This window comes from Anser brachyrhynchus (assembly GCF_964034855.1).
Source record: "Anser brachyrhynchus genome assembly, chromosome: 3".
Classification (NCBI taxonomy): domain Eukaryota; kingdom Metazoa; phylum Chordata; class Aves; order Anseriformes; family Anatidae; genus Anser; species Anser brachyrhynchus.
In genome coordinates this window covers 100,796,458-100,813,612 of record NC_137696.1, presented here as the reverse complement: position 1 = coordinate 100,813,612, position 17,155 = coordinate 100,796,458, and the positions used below count along the sequence as shown (strand labels likewise).

Here is a 17,155-nt window from a genome sequence, read left to right as displayed (position 1 = left end):
AACCACAACAGATGGCCTCAGGCACCAACTGCATTCCCAACCTGGAGAGTCCCAGTCTGTGTTCTTTCTCAGATGGAAGCTGTTTTACCACTTTGATCACCCCTCTTACCCTGCTCTTTAATCCTATCTGTAAGCTATATATACTAGGGGCAAAATATAAAGACCGATACATTTTTATTTATGTACTTGTGTCTCAGAAATAAAATATTTTGAATAATTTTATGCAGCTCTTACCACACATTTCTTACAGGAAACCCTCAGATTATCTTCACAGTTGAACTTCCTGAAGTAATTAAGTTTTTACAAGGCTTTGATACAGGACCTGACCTAGGACAAAAATCTGCCATACCATATATAACATATATATCTGGCCAAAATCTATGGGTTAGGAACCCTCTCTCAGTCATCCTTCGTGAAAGATCTTGAGTTTAATTCTTTGTACTGTGAAGTACTGACCATTTCTTGATAGAACCTCTAGGGGTGACTGGAAAACTAATTAGTGTTTGGACATTCCCAAGAACTTGCATTATGTCCCTATAACAAGTTATTGTATCCCTGACTAAGGAATATGATATCAAAAGAGTAGGTTATGATTATTTGATTTGGAAAAGTATATATTGAGAGTAGGATATCAACCTTTTCATACTCATTTGTATTCTTCTGTGTCATTTTTCTCTCCGCTGCTTTATGAAAGGTGGGAGTTTCTTATCAGTACAAATCAACCCTTATAAATACAGTACAGCTCATTTTATACCCATATATATGTCCATATCTGTAATTATACATTTTCTCTAAGGTTACTGTGCAAAGTCTCTTTTCTTATGCTTCAGATGAGATGGCCCTTGATTTTTAAATAGAATGAATCTTAAGGATTGTACTCTTTCTTCATCTATTTAAAATCTAATGAAGTTCAAATCCTAAACATCATGTATTGCATAAACATCTACTGCTCCAAATCAAAGCCCTCTTTAGTAAATCTAAATTAAATTATATTAAATATGCAGTAGGGATAACATATCATTCATATAAATATTTATCATTAGAAAGTACTCATATCCTAACCTTATGGGCTGGTGTCATTGTATGTGCAATTAAAATCTGCATTCAGCTAGACCCAGACAAGGCAAGATGTTCTGTCTTACACTTGACAACTGAAAACTGATGGAAGTCACAGAGATGACCATCCATCAGCACCATCATCAGAGTTCCTAGGTCACTTCAGACAATCAGTGTTCTTTTTGATTATATTCTCAACATGGTGATATCAGTAGTTTCTTGTCTCCCATGAAGCTACTTCTAGAACATTTTTTTGTAGTTTTCATGAATTGATGGGGTTCTAGTTACATGGTTACAATCAATAGGATGGAATTTTGTCTTGCCCAAAATTCTATTTCCAAAAACTGAAATGAAAGTCCATTTAGGCAGATGAAAGCCTGTCCACTTTCTGCAGTCCATTTTGCTCAAACTGCTGCAGCTCCACAGCCCTAGGAGTAAGGATGCTAAAAGGCACATCCCTACCTAGTCTTTTTAGAATCCAGTTTTATACCTGTTGTTCAAGAATTTGTCTTACTGTTTATTGAGCTTGCTGATAGCCGTCTCCCTTCATCACCTCCTGTGGATGCAAGACACAGAAGTTTGCTACCTGCTGAATTAAATTGTTCCTTATTTTAACAGTCGACTATAGGTAGCTGGTTTCTGAAACACATTATCCTAGCTGGATTTTATGAAATGTCAGGCCTTGTACAGCTATTGGAGGGCTTCCACTGAAATCTCAGGCAGCCCCTAACTGCATGGAAGAATCTGCATCAGCATTTGACATCCCCTTTTTCTATCATCTCTGTAAAGGCTTGCTCATGATTTATAAAGATATGTTTAAGATTCCTTCATCTCTTTTCTCATCATTCTGTTTACCCATCAATTTTAAAGTTAGCGTGGGGTAATGGCTATGTAGAGAGCGTGTGATTCTCCTTAGTAGAAACAGCAGTAGTAATAATGCCCTGTTATTACTGACATTATTGTTGTTGTTTTATACTGCATTGTTCATTTGTGTTGCATATGTGCATGTGTGTAGCTGAAGATCTCAATACCAGACCAGTTTCCCACTGAGCTGGACACTATAGAGGTACATAAATAAATAAAATAAAATAAAATAAAATAAAATAAAATAAAATAAAATAAAATTTTTCTTGTGCAGATGCTAAGGTTGAAAAAAAAAAGAAGTTATTTTTCATGTAGATTTCCTTATTTAGAAAGCTACTACTCCTTACTGTTTTTTGTTAAGCCTGTACTCAAGCACTGACTTCTAAAACTGAGACCCAGTGACACTTGTAAACTTCACGTAAAGTTTAACCAATAAATTTGAGATCAAAAGTCCTTTTGGGATTATCTGTTCACCTTCTTACCTTTCCTAAAATAATTTTAGAAAATAGATCTACTCTTTTAAAAATTTACATGGCCACCTCTTAATGGACAAGTTTCCACTGAAACATGTTCTTCTTCCTGACCACACATTTTCATGGGATAAAAAGCGCTTCATCAAAAATGCAGGGAAATACTTTTGGGGATGTAAGAAGGATTAAATCAATTAATCCAGGTGATCCTATGTCTGTAAACAGTAATTCAGAAGTATACTGACACCAGCTATTTCCGCTTGTGAATTGTATTGCCTGAATTCACTGTGTAACAAAAGTTACTGCCTGGCAGCCACCAGATACATACACAACCATGTATATTGTTGTGTAGACATTGTGTATTTTTACACATACACACACAGACATTCTTTTTTTTTTTTTTTTTTCCCTTACAGAAAAGCTGAAAAGTCCCAGTGGAACTGTGCTTAGCTCCAGAAACAGGACATACCCTGCACTTACAACTGGGCAGGGAAGGGTAGGTGTTTGTGTCTGAAGCCAGACTGGGCAGTGAAGGGTAGAAGTTTGTGTCTAAAGCGTGACTGGACAAATTATTACTGATCAAGTGTCGTGTGTGACACCTCATTGTCTGCTTGACAAACCCAGCATGCTTCAGCCAAGCATGGGCATGATACATTGATCCACTGGCAGTTACATGGTCGTGCTACGAGGATGGCCGTGCTTTGGAAGGGCCTGAGTGGGATTTGGATTGCAGTTGTGCTATGAGGATGGCCATGCTTTGGAAGGAATGGCCTTTCCGAGTGGGACCTCGATTGCAGCCGGGCAGAGGACAGCCGTGTTGGCATGCCTGGCCGGCTGCGCAGCACTGAGGGGGCTGCAGGAAGGCCCAGCAGGCATCACCACCAGAGTGGGGGGCTGTGGCGTTTCTCAACCAGAGACATGAAGCAGAAGAGCGTTTTAATGTAATATAGCTATGAAAAGCGGGCTCGTTCACATCACCTAGTGTACAGGTGTGGGTACAGCCAGGTATAGCTCCCTTGCCGTGACAATCTCCCTGCAGTTAACTTAGAAACTGCGACTCGAGGCAGAGGGGTGCGCTTTTTCCCCAACTCACCGTTCAGCTTTAGGCTTCATCTCCCAAGTGCACACTCCCAACAGACACACAGACACTCACACACACCCTCACACACCCACACACACCCCAGGGGCTGCCGGTGTGCGCGGCTCCGCGGGGCCGTGCCGAGCCGAGCCGTGCCGTGCCGGGGGCCCCGCCGCGCCCCTGGGAAGGCGCTGCCCTTCGCTCCGCGCTGGGGCCGGGCTTCCCCAGTTCAGACAAGTTCTCGCCCCGCTTCTCTGCGGCGGCGGCGGGTTGTGGTGCGACACCGTCCTGACATGTTGTAACTGGTTTCCACACCCACCGCGCCTCAGAGCGACGGACGGGAAGTACCTGCGAGGAGCCGTGCGCCGGCCGGCCCCGCTCCCCGCAGCCGCGATCGCAACGAGCCGCGACCCCCCGCCGGCAAGGAGCCGCTCCGGAGGCGAGTCCTGGGGCAGCCCGGCAGTAAGTGGCTCTCCCTCCCGCTGCCCCGACGGGGCCCGGCCCGGCCGCCCGGCCCCCCGCGGAGCCGAGCCCTTGGGGCGCCGCCTCGTGTCCCCCCCTCGCCCCGTAACCGCGAACGGGGGCACAAAATGGAGGCGGCGGCGGCACCTGAGGGAACGGTTGGGGATGGGGTCGGGGTGGCGGGGGGCTGGCGGCCCTCGGGGGCTTGCTCACACCCCTCCCGGCCACCCCGCGTCCCTCAGGGGGTTTGCGGTGTTCCCTCCCGGGGAGGTGGTGGCGGTGGCCGAAGGTGGCACCCGCGCGGTGTCCCCAAGGCTGAGGCGTGCCCGAGCACGTGGCGGCGCCCGCGGAGGCCGTTTGGGCTGGAAAGTGAACTTCTAGCCCCAAAAACGGGGCGAGCGGGGAGCCTTCGAGGGGTTCCCTTCGGGTCTGGTGCCCCCGAGTGAAACGATTAGCTGCTGCTGGCCGGTGTTGGAAATTATTGTCTGTGACTGATACGGTTCCTTGACACAGTGGAGAGCAGGCGTGGGAAAATCGCCTGTTTATTCCCTAAAAGCCTGGCCACAGCTGCCCCGGAGTGCCGGGGAGCCTTGCGAGATCCCTTTAGGGTGCCCCAAGGAGCACACAAGGGCGATGGCGACACGATGCCCCCCGTGGCTTAAATTCCCCTTTACCGAGGTGGCAAGATGGCAACTTTGTGCAGAAACTGGCCGAGTTTGAGCGGGCTTCTTTCAGGAAAGAGATAAGGGCGTCCCTAGGAGAGCACCACGGCCAGGGCCTTCCCGTGGACCGGCTGTGCGAGCCTGAGGGTAGAGCTGCTCCCCAGAGTTGCTGAATAGGAAATTTTTCAAATCCTGAGAATATTAGCAAGGCCGGGAAGTTGCTTGTCTTTAGCTCTAGCCTGGAGGACTGTGCTCCGGGAACCACCGCATAATACTGCATCATTTTCTTCAGCGGGCTCTCGTCATCTGTTGCTTTTGTGGAAGCTGGGATACTCTGTATCTTCCCATAAAAATACAAATATACTTTTCTTTAAAGCTTTTCTTCTTGCTGCATTCAAAATGGCAGATACACTGGATTGGAACTAACAGTTAAGCTTATTTCTCAGGGTATGAACAACAGCTTTCCTGGTAACATTTGTGGTCATGTATACAAAACCCTTTAGAGCATAGATGACATCTACAAAGGTGGGAAGATGGGTTTAATCGGGCTCCCCGGAAGCCTCCAGAGATGGGCCTCATTCTACACAACCTTGCTGATAGCCTTGTGTCTACCTGAGGAGGTTAAATACTGATCTTTGAGGAATCGAGTCGATTATGCAGAAATCATTTTACATGGGTGAAGAAGACATCAAAAATAAATATTTTAGAATTTTGTTTAAACCTCTGTCACTCCATCAAAGATTTTAGTGGTGTCATAGATGAATTTCTTACAAAATAGCTCTTGCCTCCCAAGGAGGAAAGTCCCTGTTTCAAGACCTCTAGAGCTTTTGTCAAATATACCTGAAGCCATAATTTTAATTTGAGAGTTTTCTTTTGTTTCTTCTCATGAATGTATCACATGCAGATATCCTTAATTCAAAAAACTAAAACTGGAATTATTTCATTTGTCTCATCTTCTGTGATTTATTTCCATGCTGACAGATTTAACATTTATTTTCTTAAATAAATGTATACAGCTTTAAACGTCTTTTATAAACAGCACTTGTAAATCAAAGATCAACATCAAAGATGTTCCCTGTAACATAACTATTCTTGTTTGGAAGACACTGCACTAATGTTGACTAAAGTCTCACCTTTCTGAGATGACGGTATATTTACACCTTGCTTTCAGCATATATTGTATGTTTAAGCCTACGTTATTGCATTTGATGCATGCCCCAATTAATTAGTTCACTGGTTTTAATAAAAAGTCAAACAATATACTGTACCATTACAAAAAAAAAAAAAAAGAAAAAGAAAATTACAATATTACAAAAAAATACAAATATATATATATATCAAAAGAACAAAACAAAAAAAAGGCACATGAGTCAGTGTATACACCTGTATGGACACACAGGCACATACATGCAATCATTTTTATTTGTTCATAACATTCAATATTTTATATTGCACAAGCTCACATACTAAATACAGTCCTGTTCCCTTACATTATTTTTCAAAGGAAAGAGAGAGAAGAAAAAGGGATTTAGAAAAGGTTTTGAAATAAACACTTAGCTGTCTTTCTCAACTATATATATGCAATAAGTGGCAAAACTCCTGTTCAAGGACTATATCCATTCTAAATTAATAATAATTTCAGAAATATCTCTCATTTGCCTTAGTAAAATCAGGATTCAGCCTTTAAAGTCATACTAAGACTGTTTTCTTACATTCTTTGGAGTGATCCTAGTCCTGGAAGGTCCTACAGCAAGGGGTATGTTAGGTTCTCAGGAAAGTTACTTATATTTGTGTTCAGGCTCTTCAGAAGAGCTCAGCTCAGTAACTTTTTGTACTTCTGGTAGTTTTTCACCATTCATCTAAATTTTCTTGAAAAGCTGTTCCTTGTGGTTGCCTTTCATGGCACACTGATATGAAGCTTTTAGTTGTACAATATTTTAAGAGTATGACCTTAGAAATGGTCTATTTTGGCTGTACTGCATGCTTGGTTCTCTGCCACAGTATACCATAGGTTGTCATCTGCAACAGAACAAAGTGTGCATGGAAACAGTCTTGTTCCCATTTGGTAACACTGTATTTCTATCTGTTAATGCAGTGAAGAATGAAGCCCTGAATATCTGTCACAGGAATACATATAGTTCTTGATCAGTGGAGAGCCATCAGATCCCTTTCACTTGCTGCTTTCCAGTTCACCACAAAGAGCTACTCTAGAATCAGCCAGAAACACTCCTTTCCCTGAGGCTCGAAAGCAATCCTATCTGGGAAGATCTATCCTGCTACTTGGCTGGGAGACAGGATTCAAATGGGATTATTTCATATGACATGCTGATGCCAGCCTCAGATCTGGATTTTTCTTTCCTTGTCTTTTTTTTTTTTTTTTTAACCTCTGACTTCCCAAGTTGCTCAGAAATCTCAGTTTCATTGAACATTTAATTGCATTTTAGAGTATCAGTAGTGTATGGAGATTTTGATTTTCCTTCCTGTAGGTTAATGTAGCTAACTTATATTTCCTTTCAAGAAGATTTAAAGTATTCCCAGCAGATTGTGGAAAATGAAGTTTGCAAAAATATCTGAAAGGTCTTGAAGTGAGAATTATGTTTATATGCCAGTAAATGAAACACCATGCGACTGTTCCTATTATACTGCTATACCAATAATTAGGCTTGCACGGAAACCCAGTGTTAACTTTCAAACAATACTTTGTATATGCTTATCATAATTATTCTGGCTTCACTGGCTGTTCTTCCTACTTCTGCTGTCTTTCTCCTAAGCTTTGCAATGATGCAAGCCCTATGCCCTAGCCCTGAGAGATGAAACACTGCTACCATGCATCATCTTTCTGTTTCACATGGCTGCGGTCATTCCATTCTCATGTACATCCCTCTTTCTCTGGCTTTCCTGCCCAGTGCAGAAAATCATTGCCGTTCAGGTTTTAGGCGAACAGTGGCTGCAGTTCCATAGGGTTGTACAGGCGTGAGGGAAGAGACATTGGCCATTTATCCTCTGTCGACCTTAAATCCCAAACTGACGTAGCAGGAACCAAGCCTTTCAATCCTTGTTAAATGAAATAAAAAGATGGTAAGAATGAATTTATAAATCATCAGCACTAAACAGCTTACTTATTATTAATGTTTTGAAAAAAAAAAAAAAGGTAAGATTAAAGCAGCCGCTCCTTTTGGCAGAAGGGATGAGCAGGGTGGAAACTAGACATCAGATTGCTGATTCAGAGGTTGATCCCAGATGTGGGAGGAGACATCATTCTGGAGTTCCTCATAACTCCCTGAAATGAGGAAGGTTGGTCCTGCTTGGGAGCAACAAGTGGATTAGATCAGCATGGGAGGACATATAGATAAGGAGAAGGGCCTGAATGACTGTGGTTTCAAAGAAGGCAGAGAAAAGGTATGTGTTGCATCAAAAATTAGGAAATATAATTGAGTTCTGAGGTGCCTCTCTCAACACTACTCTGTCAGTTATTACAAAGAGTTTTGAAACAGTACCTGTAGTCATGAATTGAAATATACTCCAGGTACGTATTGGTGTTACTGGTACCTTGTATTATGAGTTCTGCTGTAGCTTTTAGTACAAGAGCTTCACCAAGTCACTTAGTATCATATGTGTTTAGTATTGCCTTAAGTAGAGGAGGCTTTTTAACTAGCTCATTAATAGTCATTTGGGAGTGGTCATCCCCAAGGATTTTCTAAACATTTTTAAGTTCTTGGAAGGTGTTAGAAAAACTTACGGCAATATTCTAGCAAAGTATTTTGTATAGTATCTGTGTATGTGTCTCAGATTACTACAGATATTCTGATTGTTGTCTTACTTTCCTCTCCTTATAGGTATATTTCGTCAGCTCACGAATGGAAGTGTAAGAGGCTTTATACAAAATATATGTGAAAATGGAAACTTCATCTTTGCTGTCATCTCTACATGATGAATGCAGATCAGACAACTACATCGAACCTCATTACAAGGAATGGTACCGAGTAGCAATTGATGCTCTAATTGAAGGAGGTTTAGAAGCCTACAAAGAATTTCTTTCCAAAGAGAGATGTTCAGAGTTCCTTGCAGATGAGGAAATTGAATATATTTTGAACAATGTTCATAAACTTCCCCAAAACACAGTTTATTCCTCTAACCATGCCATTGATGACACCTCTTCCTCGGGAACCTACTGGCCTATTGAATCAGATGTGGAAGCTCCAAATCTTGACTTAGGTTGGCCCTACCTGATGCCTGGAATTTCTGGTGGCACAAACATTGATCTGCTTTTTCATCCTCCACGAGCACAGCCTTACACCATAAAGGAAACTATTCGCAAGATGATACGAGATGCGAGAAAGGTAAACATGAAAAATACTGTGGAAAAAAAAGGTAGCAATAATAATCTAGTTGGTGCCTTATCAGAAAATGTTTGGTTTTTTTCTCCCCTGGCAGGAAAAAAATATCTGGCTGCTAACAATTTAAACTGAAATCTTCTCCCAGACTGAGATCGGTCCCTTGCTATATCATATGCACCAATGTTATTAATCTCATTTACAAGGGATCAGGGATTAACTAGAGGGATTAATGAAGAGTAATTACCATTTTACTATAATGCTGACCAGTCCATGAGAAATTTGTAGATAATCAGCATACCTTTTCTTTGACCTCACTTGAATATACCTCAGATGACACAATTCTACCCAACTTCAGGATATATCCTAAGGTTTCTCTCCTGCGTCAGTGGGAATGAATATGTACAGTTGGAACATGCATCGGTTTGGTATGCTGGCCTGTTGTTACAAGAAAATAACAACTTTATGTATATGGGACTCATGTACCTTAAGGTTCTCAGCTTTTGTGACTTTGCATGCCAACTGTCATCATGGAAATTAGTCAGGAAAGTATTAGAGAGAGCTGGGAAGAAAAAAAAATAGATTTAGGAAACAATGAAATGAGTGTTAACTAGGTACCTTACCTTCATTTTTGGCTAATGCCTGATTTATAAGATATTTGAACACTTCTCCAAATGTACTTGTCTCTGCTTAGGGGCACTTCCATCCTGAGTTTCCTAAGACTTAGGCCTAGATGTACAAAGTGCCTCTTACTTCCTAGTGTCAAGTGTGTGCGTTTGGATTTTTGTTTTGTTTTGTTTTTAAAGCATGTAAGTGTGCAGTTCTGTTTGACCCTGCACCAAATTACCTCACTAAATAGATCTTACAAGGTTTCAGAAGTATTCCTAGCAAGTATGACACACTCTTCTTTCTTCAGCTTATTTCTGCATATGGGCTCTGTGAGGGTTTAACTCTGTGGGACATCCAGCTCAAGTGCCTCTGTAAACACTATAGTGACTTGAATGTCTGTGTAAATGGGTGTAATAGAGGTGGACTGACTTGGCCGTGGAAGGGAAGGACGTCTTTTTATGATGTCTCTTTTCTATTTAGATAAAGCATATAATTTGTTGCCACAATAGAGTTATCACTAGACCTTCTGTCGTGCAGTTTACAGCGCAGAATTAGTCTGCTCTCATCACAAGGAAGAGAAGAATTGCTTTTTCCCCTCTGTGTCCCTTTCTAAATAACAGTTGGTGTTTTCTGGTTTTGGATGTAGTAAGACTTGACTTTTAACCTTGACTTGGCTGGCATACTCTTATCTTTTTCAACGGCAGCTCCTGAGCTATGAATGTATCTATTGTAAGGGAAACAAGGAAAATGGAGTTAACTCCAGTGCCAAGGCTAGTTCAGTTTTGTTAGGTCTCAAAATGCCATAAAGAAATGTTGTTTCTAGTCAATTTTTACTGTTTTTCTGCCTATCTGTTTTGTTTATGTGCAAACCAGGCCCTCTCTGAGGGCTCTGTTGGCTCATGGTACTGTCTTGTTAAACATCATTTTAGGGAGTATAGTATGCCTTCTCTGAATTCAGTTAGGTAAAAAAATTAGGTGTGATTCTTACCCCTTTCTGAAAAAGAAGTTTAATGTATATTACATTAGCTCTCTGATACGCTGTGTCATTTCCACGTTACAAAGAGGATATAATGTATGTGTCACTGTCAAATCTGACAGCTGAAAGGCTTGTTTAGTTGATCAGTAAAACCTCAAGATCAACAACCATAACACTTTTGATACAGTGATATGGGTTAGTCGCTTCGGAAGCAGCAATTAAATCTAAAAGACGTTGTCTCTTCTGTCTGCAGATACAAGTGACATGCATAGAAGAGTTTAAAGGATTTCTAAGTAAGGTAAAATAAGGCATTTAAAACATGCCTACAGCAGGAAAACACTTTGTAAACAGGCTAACCTACTTCTCCTAAGCCACTTTTAAAAATATAGCTATATTAAACATGGTTCTTTGTTATGTAGCAGTGGAGATGTGTAGTCATATGAGAATATTCAAAGGAAATAGAAAAAGGTCACACATGAAAAAAAGAAACCTGTAAAGAATAAACAAGTTCTTCAGCAAATCACATTAAACCAATAAGCAAAATCTATGGGAATTTCAGCATACTTCTGTGGGAAAATAAAGAGGCTGTTGGAGATGGGAGTATTTGTACCACCTAACTTTAAGCACCAAACCTGCGTGCCTGGGTTCAGGCACTGATTTCCCTGGGCTACCCAAGCTTGGTGCAGTGGGAAACCAACTCCTACAAGGGCAAGTCAGAGAATGTTTCTGCACCAGTTTGCCCAATGAAGAAAACTATTTGATATGTTTATATGTATATACAAGCCCCAAAATTAATAGATGAGACTGAGCTAGTTGAAACCTAGATTCTTTTGAATATTTGAAGATATACAAGGATAAGATGACATTATTAGTGGACTTACTCTTGACCTCTTTCATGCTTGATGCATCACAGTGTCACTCCTTAAAATGATTATTACATATGTTAATTCTGACCTTAAGAAGACGTTGTAAACAACATTAGGCAACTTGCTGGCTGACAGCGATTTTTTCCTGACTAAAGAGGAAAATCATATGTAAGGCTTTGCTACACTAGGCTGAAAACGGTGATTATGAAAAAGTGTCAGAAGGAAATCTCGTCTCGTGTTTCTTAGATGTATAAGATGTAGAAAAACTATGCATATCACCTTCATGGTAAGTACAGTCGATATAATAATGGAGTTTTTCTTACAGAAAAGGGTCAATATTATTGAATCCTAGAAAATGAGCCTGCCACTTCAAGAAGATGAGCCCATGTTTGTGATGTGTGTTTGTGAACAACTAATAGGGGAGCTGTGTCGTACACAGGATGACATTACATTACAGTCTATGCTACAGCACTTCTGTGGGATAGGCACGCTGTCAGAGTGAGGTTAGCAGAGTGCCTTAGGTCAAACCTAACATGCCAACAAAATGGGTTTACTGTTGGTGTAACTAGACCTCATCTCCAAATGATAGAGCTTGCCAGCCGCCCTCCTCTGTCGACATAACTGGTGTTCATACGCGGAGGCTGTTCGGCATGACTGTGTCAGCTAGGGAAACAGGAGTCTTTTTCAGATGTTAATACAGCCGTGTGGGAAAAAAAAAAAACACTGCAAGGTCTGTCTGACCTTGATGATGGACAGACTTTTGCAAACAAACCGGTAGCCTTATTTCTTGTGTGTTTTGGAGGCTTCTGCCTTTAATCATTGGCAGGTTTCCGGCTTCTCTGAAGCTTGAGGTGCTCCTGCAGCCTGACTCATCCCAGCTGGGCTGTCTGAACCACAACTGATAATGTTTAGCAGTTTTTCCTGACAAGATTATTCATCTGGGAAATGGTATCAAGACGATTAGTCATCTGTGTCAGGTTAATGTGAATCTTCCTTCTCTCACTATAAAGTAACGCAGAAATTTCAGTAATGAAGTGTTTTTTCCCTGCATGACTTCTCATAAGAGATTCCTCAAAACTGTCAGTTGTGAGGCTTGTATATGGGTGCAACAAACATCCTGTACTGTCTCTCAAGCGTGATGGACAGGGTGAGGCAACGGGGAGAGGACAGGACAGAGCAATAAAGGGTCCTTCTGGCTCTGTTTTTCTCTCACTGCATTAACTGGATTCCCCTCTCCACCACTGAGACATTCCTACATAGTTTTAGAGAGAATGCATAGCTCTGAGTCTTTTAGATTGATATCCAAATAAGGATCAGCTCTTCCTGGAGAGAATTCAAACCTGTTTTGTAAAGAACCATGTTGTTTAGACAACCCAAGGGTTACTGCTTTGCAGCACAAGCCAGAAAACACTGAAAGACCTCCCTGACATACTTTGGGGATTTCTGATGGAGTGTTTTAAGTTGCTGGCTATTCAATAAACATGCAACCCAGCACTCATTTCATTTTATTCAAATAGACTAGCAGTCTTAAACCCAGGTTTATAAAATCAGTGATAGTTGTAAGACTTTTTAAAAAGTTATTCGCTAAGAAGGTTAAATGGAAATTTAGATAATGTATTACCATTTTAGAAAATCAAAAAAGGCAGATATTTTAGCTGAATTGCTCATGGTTGTGCTTTTTAATGGGAGAAATGTTTGCAAAACTTGGACCCTTGGGAAGGAATTAAGTTACACTGTAAAGGAGTGTAATTTGCTATTAAGTCTTGCTGGACCCGCTGCATGTAGGCCTTTAGTAAGTCACAGAGGACTTTTTTTGAGTTCTCATGAGAGAGAGCTATTGTACAAAATCTAAGTATGATTTCTGTGTTGTGTTATAGAGCCCCAGCCCAAGTCAAATAAACAAAAACAGTTGACTCATTTTATAACCATATAAAACGAAAAATATTTTCTTCTGGTTTCCTTTTGTTTTGTTTTGTTTTTCATTTGGTTTGGTTTGGTTTCTTTCAGGCAAGAGTGAGAGGTTGTGCATAACAGAAAAAATGATTATTCACAACTGATCTCCGTGTTTGATTAGATGTATAAATACAGTAATCATGATCTAGTACTAGCTGCATTCTAGTATGAAAGAAAATCAAGCTCTTTGCATGCCTACATGAAGAGTGATGCCTCTATACAGAAAGAACCTTGTAGAATATGGGTGTGGAAGACTGTTGTGCAATCATTTCTTACTCTCTCAACAATACTCTTTGCCAGCTATTTTAAATACAATTTGAACAGAGTCTGGAACAATGATAATGAATCGTGCTTGTGGCAATGCTTGTCTTAGCTCATTAATTGCAACAGTCCAAGCAGATGAGAGAGGGGCTACAATTTATTGTTCAGAAAAGCTAGAGAAATCTGCTGAATCCAGGGAGAGGACAGGTAAATGAAATAGCCATCCTACTCAAAAATGCTCTGTACTATTTTTAGAGCATCTGATAAATGATGGATATGTTTTTTAAGCTCTCAGTTGTAGATGTATAGGCAACATTTTCCCTGCTAAAATATTCTGCCACACAGCAGGTGCTTTTTGATTATGGTTCCATGCTGAAAGGTGCATTCAGCATTTGCTTCTTCTCACCTTCTGTTAAATGGTTTCCCCGTGTCTGAAAACCAGCATGGCAGTCACGTGTATAGTTTCCAGGTGAAACACGGTGGTTAGTCTTTGACAGATTTATTAGAGAGAGTGAGGTTGTGTCCCAGCTTTTCTAATCACATAGCGCAAATGCCATACACTGGACTAGGATGTGTCAAATTCTTTGTGCTCCTACTGTGTGATTTGGTGTCAATTTTTTATCTGCTCATGAGTAACCATGTCAGGTGTTTTACCTGCTTGGATTTGCCTTTGGAGTCTTCACCCTTTTTATTTACTTGTCCCCTTCACCCCTCACCATCCCACTCTCTGCATAAGCATAGTCATTCAAATGGTGATACATACAAAGAGAAGAGGCATCCATGGGACACATCTTGTCCTTTTATATGACTCTTCAGATTTCATAGGAGAAAAGTGCAAGGACTTAATTATCAAACTGTCCTTAAAATTAAAGGGCAGGGAAATTTTAATTTAATTGCCAACAGGAAATTGTCTTAATACGTCCTGAATTTTTAACGTATAGCAGAACTTTTATAAGTTTTCTGGAGAAGAGGTTGGAACAGTTTTGAGACGTGAAAGTTTAGGAGGGCAGGGATGTAAAAGAGCACAAATGATTAACAGAAGACCTGGGACTTCTGTTAAATGCATTTCTTACACATAGTTGCTCTACACATTATTCCCCCCTTTTTTTTCCCTTGGTGGCCCTCCCCATTCAGGAGAAGGATCTAAAGTTAAAGAGCAGACTAAGGCTGGGGCTAGCACAGGGAGGGGTAATCTGACAAAATAGTTTTCATCAGTTGTGTTGTTTTTACTCACAGGTTTCTGTCAGATCAAAGGTTTGCAAGACTATTTAGCAATATTTGACACATGCATTTTATATTTAAAGACACCATGAGTTTGAGTATTGCTATTTTTATGTCACCACTGTGCTAGTATGCTATGAAAATATTGGACATCTATCATGAATTTCAAAATGGAATAAAGAAAATTAAAGAACAGATCTTTTAGGCAGTTGTATTTATTAAGGTCTTTCATTCACATATATATAAGAAGTAAGCACATACATATGTTTCGTAGGAATATTTTTCATTAAAACCTGTTCTCTCATTGACATAAATCTTTGTCAGGCAAAACAAAAGAGTGCTATTAAAAAGTCATTCACACTTTTTGTGCATTCAGTAAAGTGTTCTTTACCATATTCAGCAATACTTCTGCACTACAATATGCTGAAGCAATTATGAGTAAAGATCTGGTATAAATACAAAACCGTTGATTTTGCCCAGGCAAAATGCTTCATCTAGTGCCCAGTCCAGTGTATTTGCATTTTCCCCCTCTTATTCTTGCTTTTCGAAAGAAGACTGATAATGTTGGAAGTGCTATTTTTGTTCTTCTGAATTCCTATCCTCAAGAGATCTGAGTTTTCTTAATTTTTTCAGCCAGAGAACAATCTTGCCTGAAGAACTCTAGGCTTAATCACTGCACATTCAGTATTGCCGTCGGCCTTTTTTGATCTCTTGCAGACTTAGCATAGCGTTTGATCTCTAATAGCTTTCCAACATAGCCAACGATGCTCTGAGGGATGGGGGACACATTTGGGGCAATTTTAATCTTTAAATTCATTTATCATGAATCAGAATTGGGAAACCAAAATATTCTACTACCCATGAATGGATTTTAAAGGAGCATATACAGACTCTGCCCTGCTGCAGGAGTATTTGTGTAATACAATACAACAGAAACTACACGGAGTGTGGAGAACTGCTGGTGTGAAGCAAAACAGTCCTGAAGCACAAAATCCTACTACCTACTATCAGAAGTTCCCATTCTCCTGTTCAGTCAGGGTGGGAGAGAATGCCACTGAGTTATTTGTATTTAGTTCCCTCATATGGCAGATCTGACTACGAGTATATACTTCACTTGTAATTATTTCCGAACAGCTCTCTTGTAGCTGTGTTATTTTCCCCAAGGAGCAGTGCAAGAATTCCAGTTCAGGCGCTGATAGTCAAAGTACACGTTAGAATTCACTTCTTCAAAGCAAGTTCAGACCTTGCCAATGATACCAGTGCAATCACTATTTTCCTTTTAGCCTGCTGTTAAATTACGTCTGTGACTGTTTCCCAATAAAGAGGTGCTATTCTGTACAATAAAAGTTACAGTCCTCGTGTTCAAAAAGGTTTTCAGCATGCTTGAGATCTCACAGGGCTTTTATACTTAAAAATCCGACCCTGATTTACCTTAGAGAGGAAAGAAGCGAGGGCCACCAGAATAATCAGGGAGTGTAAATGGAGTTGTTACTTCAGAGGAGGTTCTACTGACATCCATAAAATGACTCACCTCAGTAGAGCTGTTCAAAATAAATAATTGCAAGGCCCACCCAATGATGGCTTCCTTGATCAGCAAAGTTAATAATTTTTCAGAATACAGTTCACTGAAGTACTGTATCAGTAAGCCACTTGAATTTACAGTAGTATTATTTACATTATAAATATGTAAGTGGAAGCAACCAAACTAGCTGTCTGTGCTTCTCTTGCCTTTGTTTGACATCTTTTCCCATATCCTGGGTGTTTGTTTTCTTAAGCTGTAAACATCATTACGTTTTGCTACGAGTCTGTCTATCATACAGTTCAACTGATATCTCAGTCGTCCCGATTGGTGCCAGCCTGTGGAGAAATGCCACTGCTACAGTATAAACAGTAGGTTCACAATTTATATGCTCTCCTTTATCCTTAGCCATCAAAGAACATGACCAAAGTGTTTAGAGTTTAGTAGATGAGAAAGCTAAGCCACAAAGGCATTGAATTAATATATATCGCAGTTCAAAAAGAGCCAATTATAAACCAAAAGCCTGAGAGTAATATACATTAGCAAACAAAGCAAGTAGGGGCCAGATAACAAATTTTTATTTTCTCGTCTCTGTGGTTTTGGTTGATAAAACATCGTAATCGTGCATTTACTGTTATATTTATGAAAACTGATGCCTGAGGAACATCAGTACTTCTCCAGACATGCTTGCGTCAGTATATGACAATAGCTTTGTAGTGCTTACTTTACAAAAATATTTTTTTAAGTGTAAAGGTCTTTCTTATCTTCAGATAAAGAGGGTGTTTCTTCAAGACATACCCAGGCTGTTCTCATACCTTAGGTAA

At 40.4% G+C, this 17,155-nt stretch overlaps 1 protein-coding gene across 3 annotated transcripts in view; it reads left to right on the top strand.

The window, feature by feature from the left end:
• Nucleotides 1–3,011: 3,011 nt before the first annotated feature.
• Nucleotides 3,012–17,155, top strand: part of FAM83B (family with sequence similarity 83 member B) — a 57,386-nt gene continuing 43,242 nt past the window's right edge. Inside the window, exons 1-2 of one of the 3 annotated variants that reach the window (XM_080585675.1) lie at nucleotides 3,012–3,907; nucleotides 8,429–8,932. In XM_080585675.1, coding sequence (XP_080441801.1) covers nucleotides 8,489–8,932 — 444 coding nt within the window. In that variant the 5' untranslated portion in view covers nucleotides 3,012–3,907; nucleotides 8,429–8,488. Of the gene's footprint in view, nucleotides 3,931–3,984; nucleotides 7,992–8,428; nucleotides 8,933–17,155 lie in introns of those variants that run through there. The other 2 variants (XM_080585673.1, XM_080585674.1) reach the window with 2 other exon arrangements.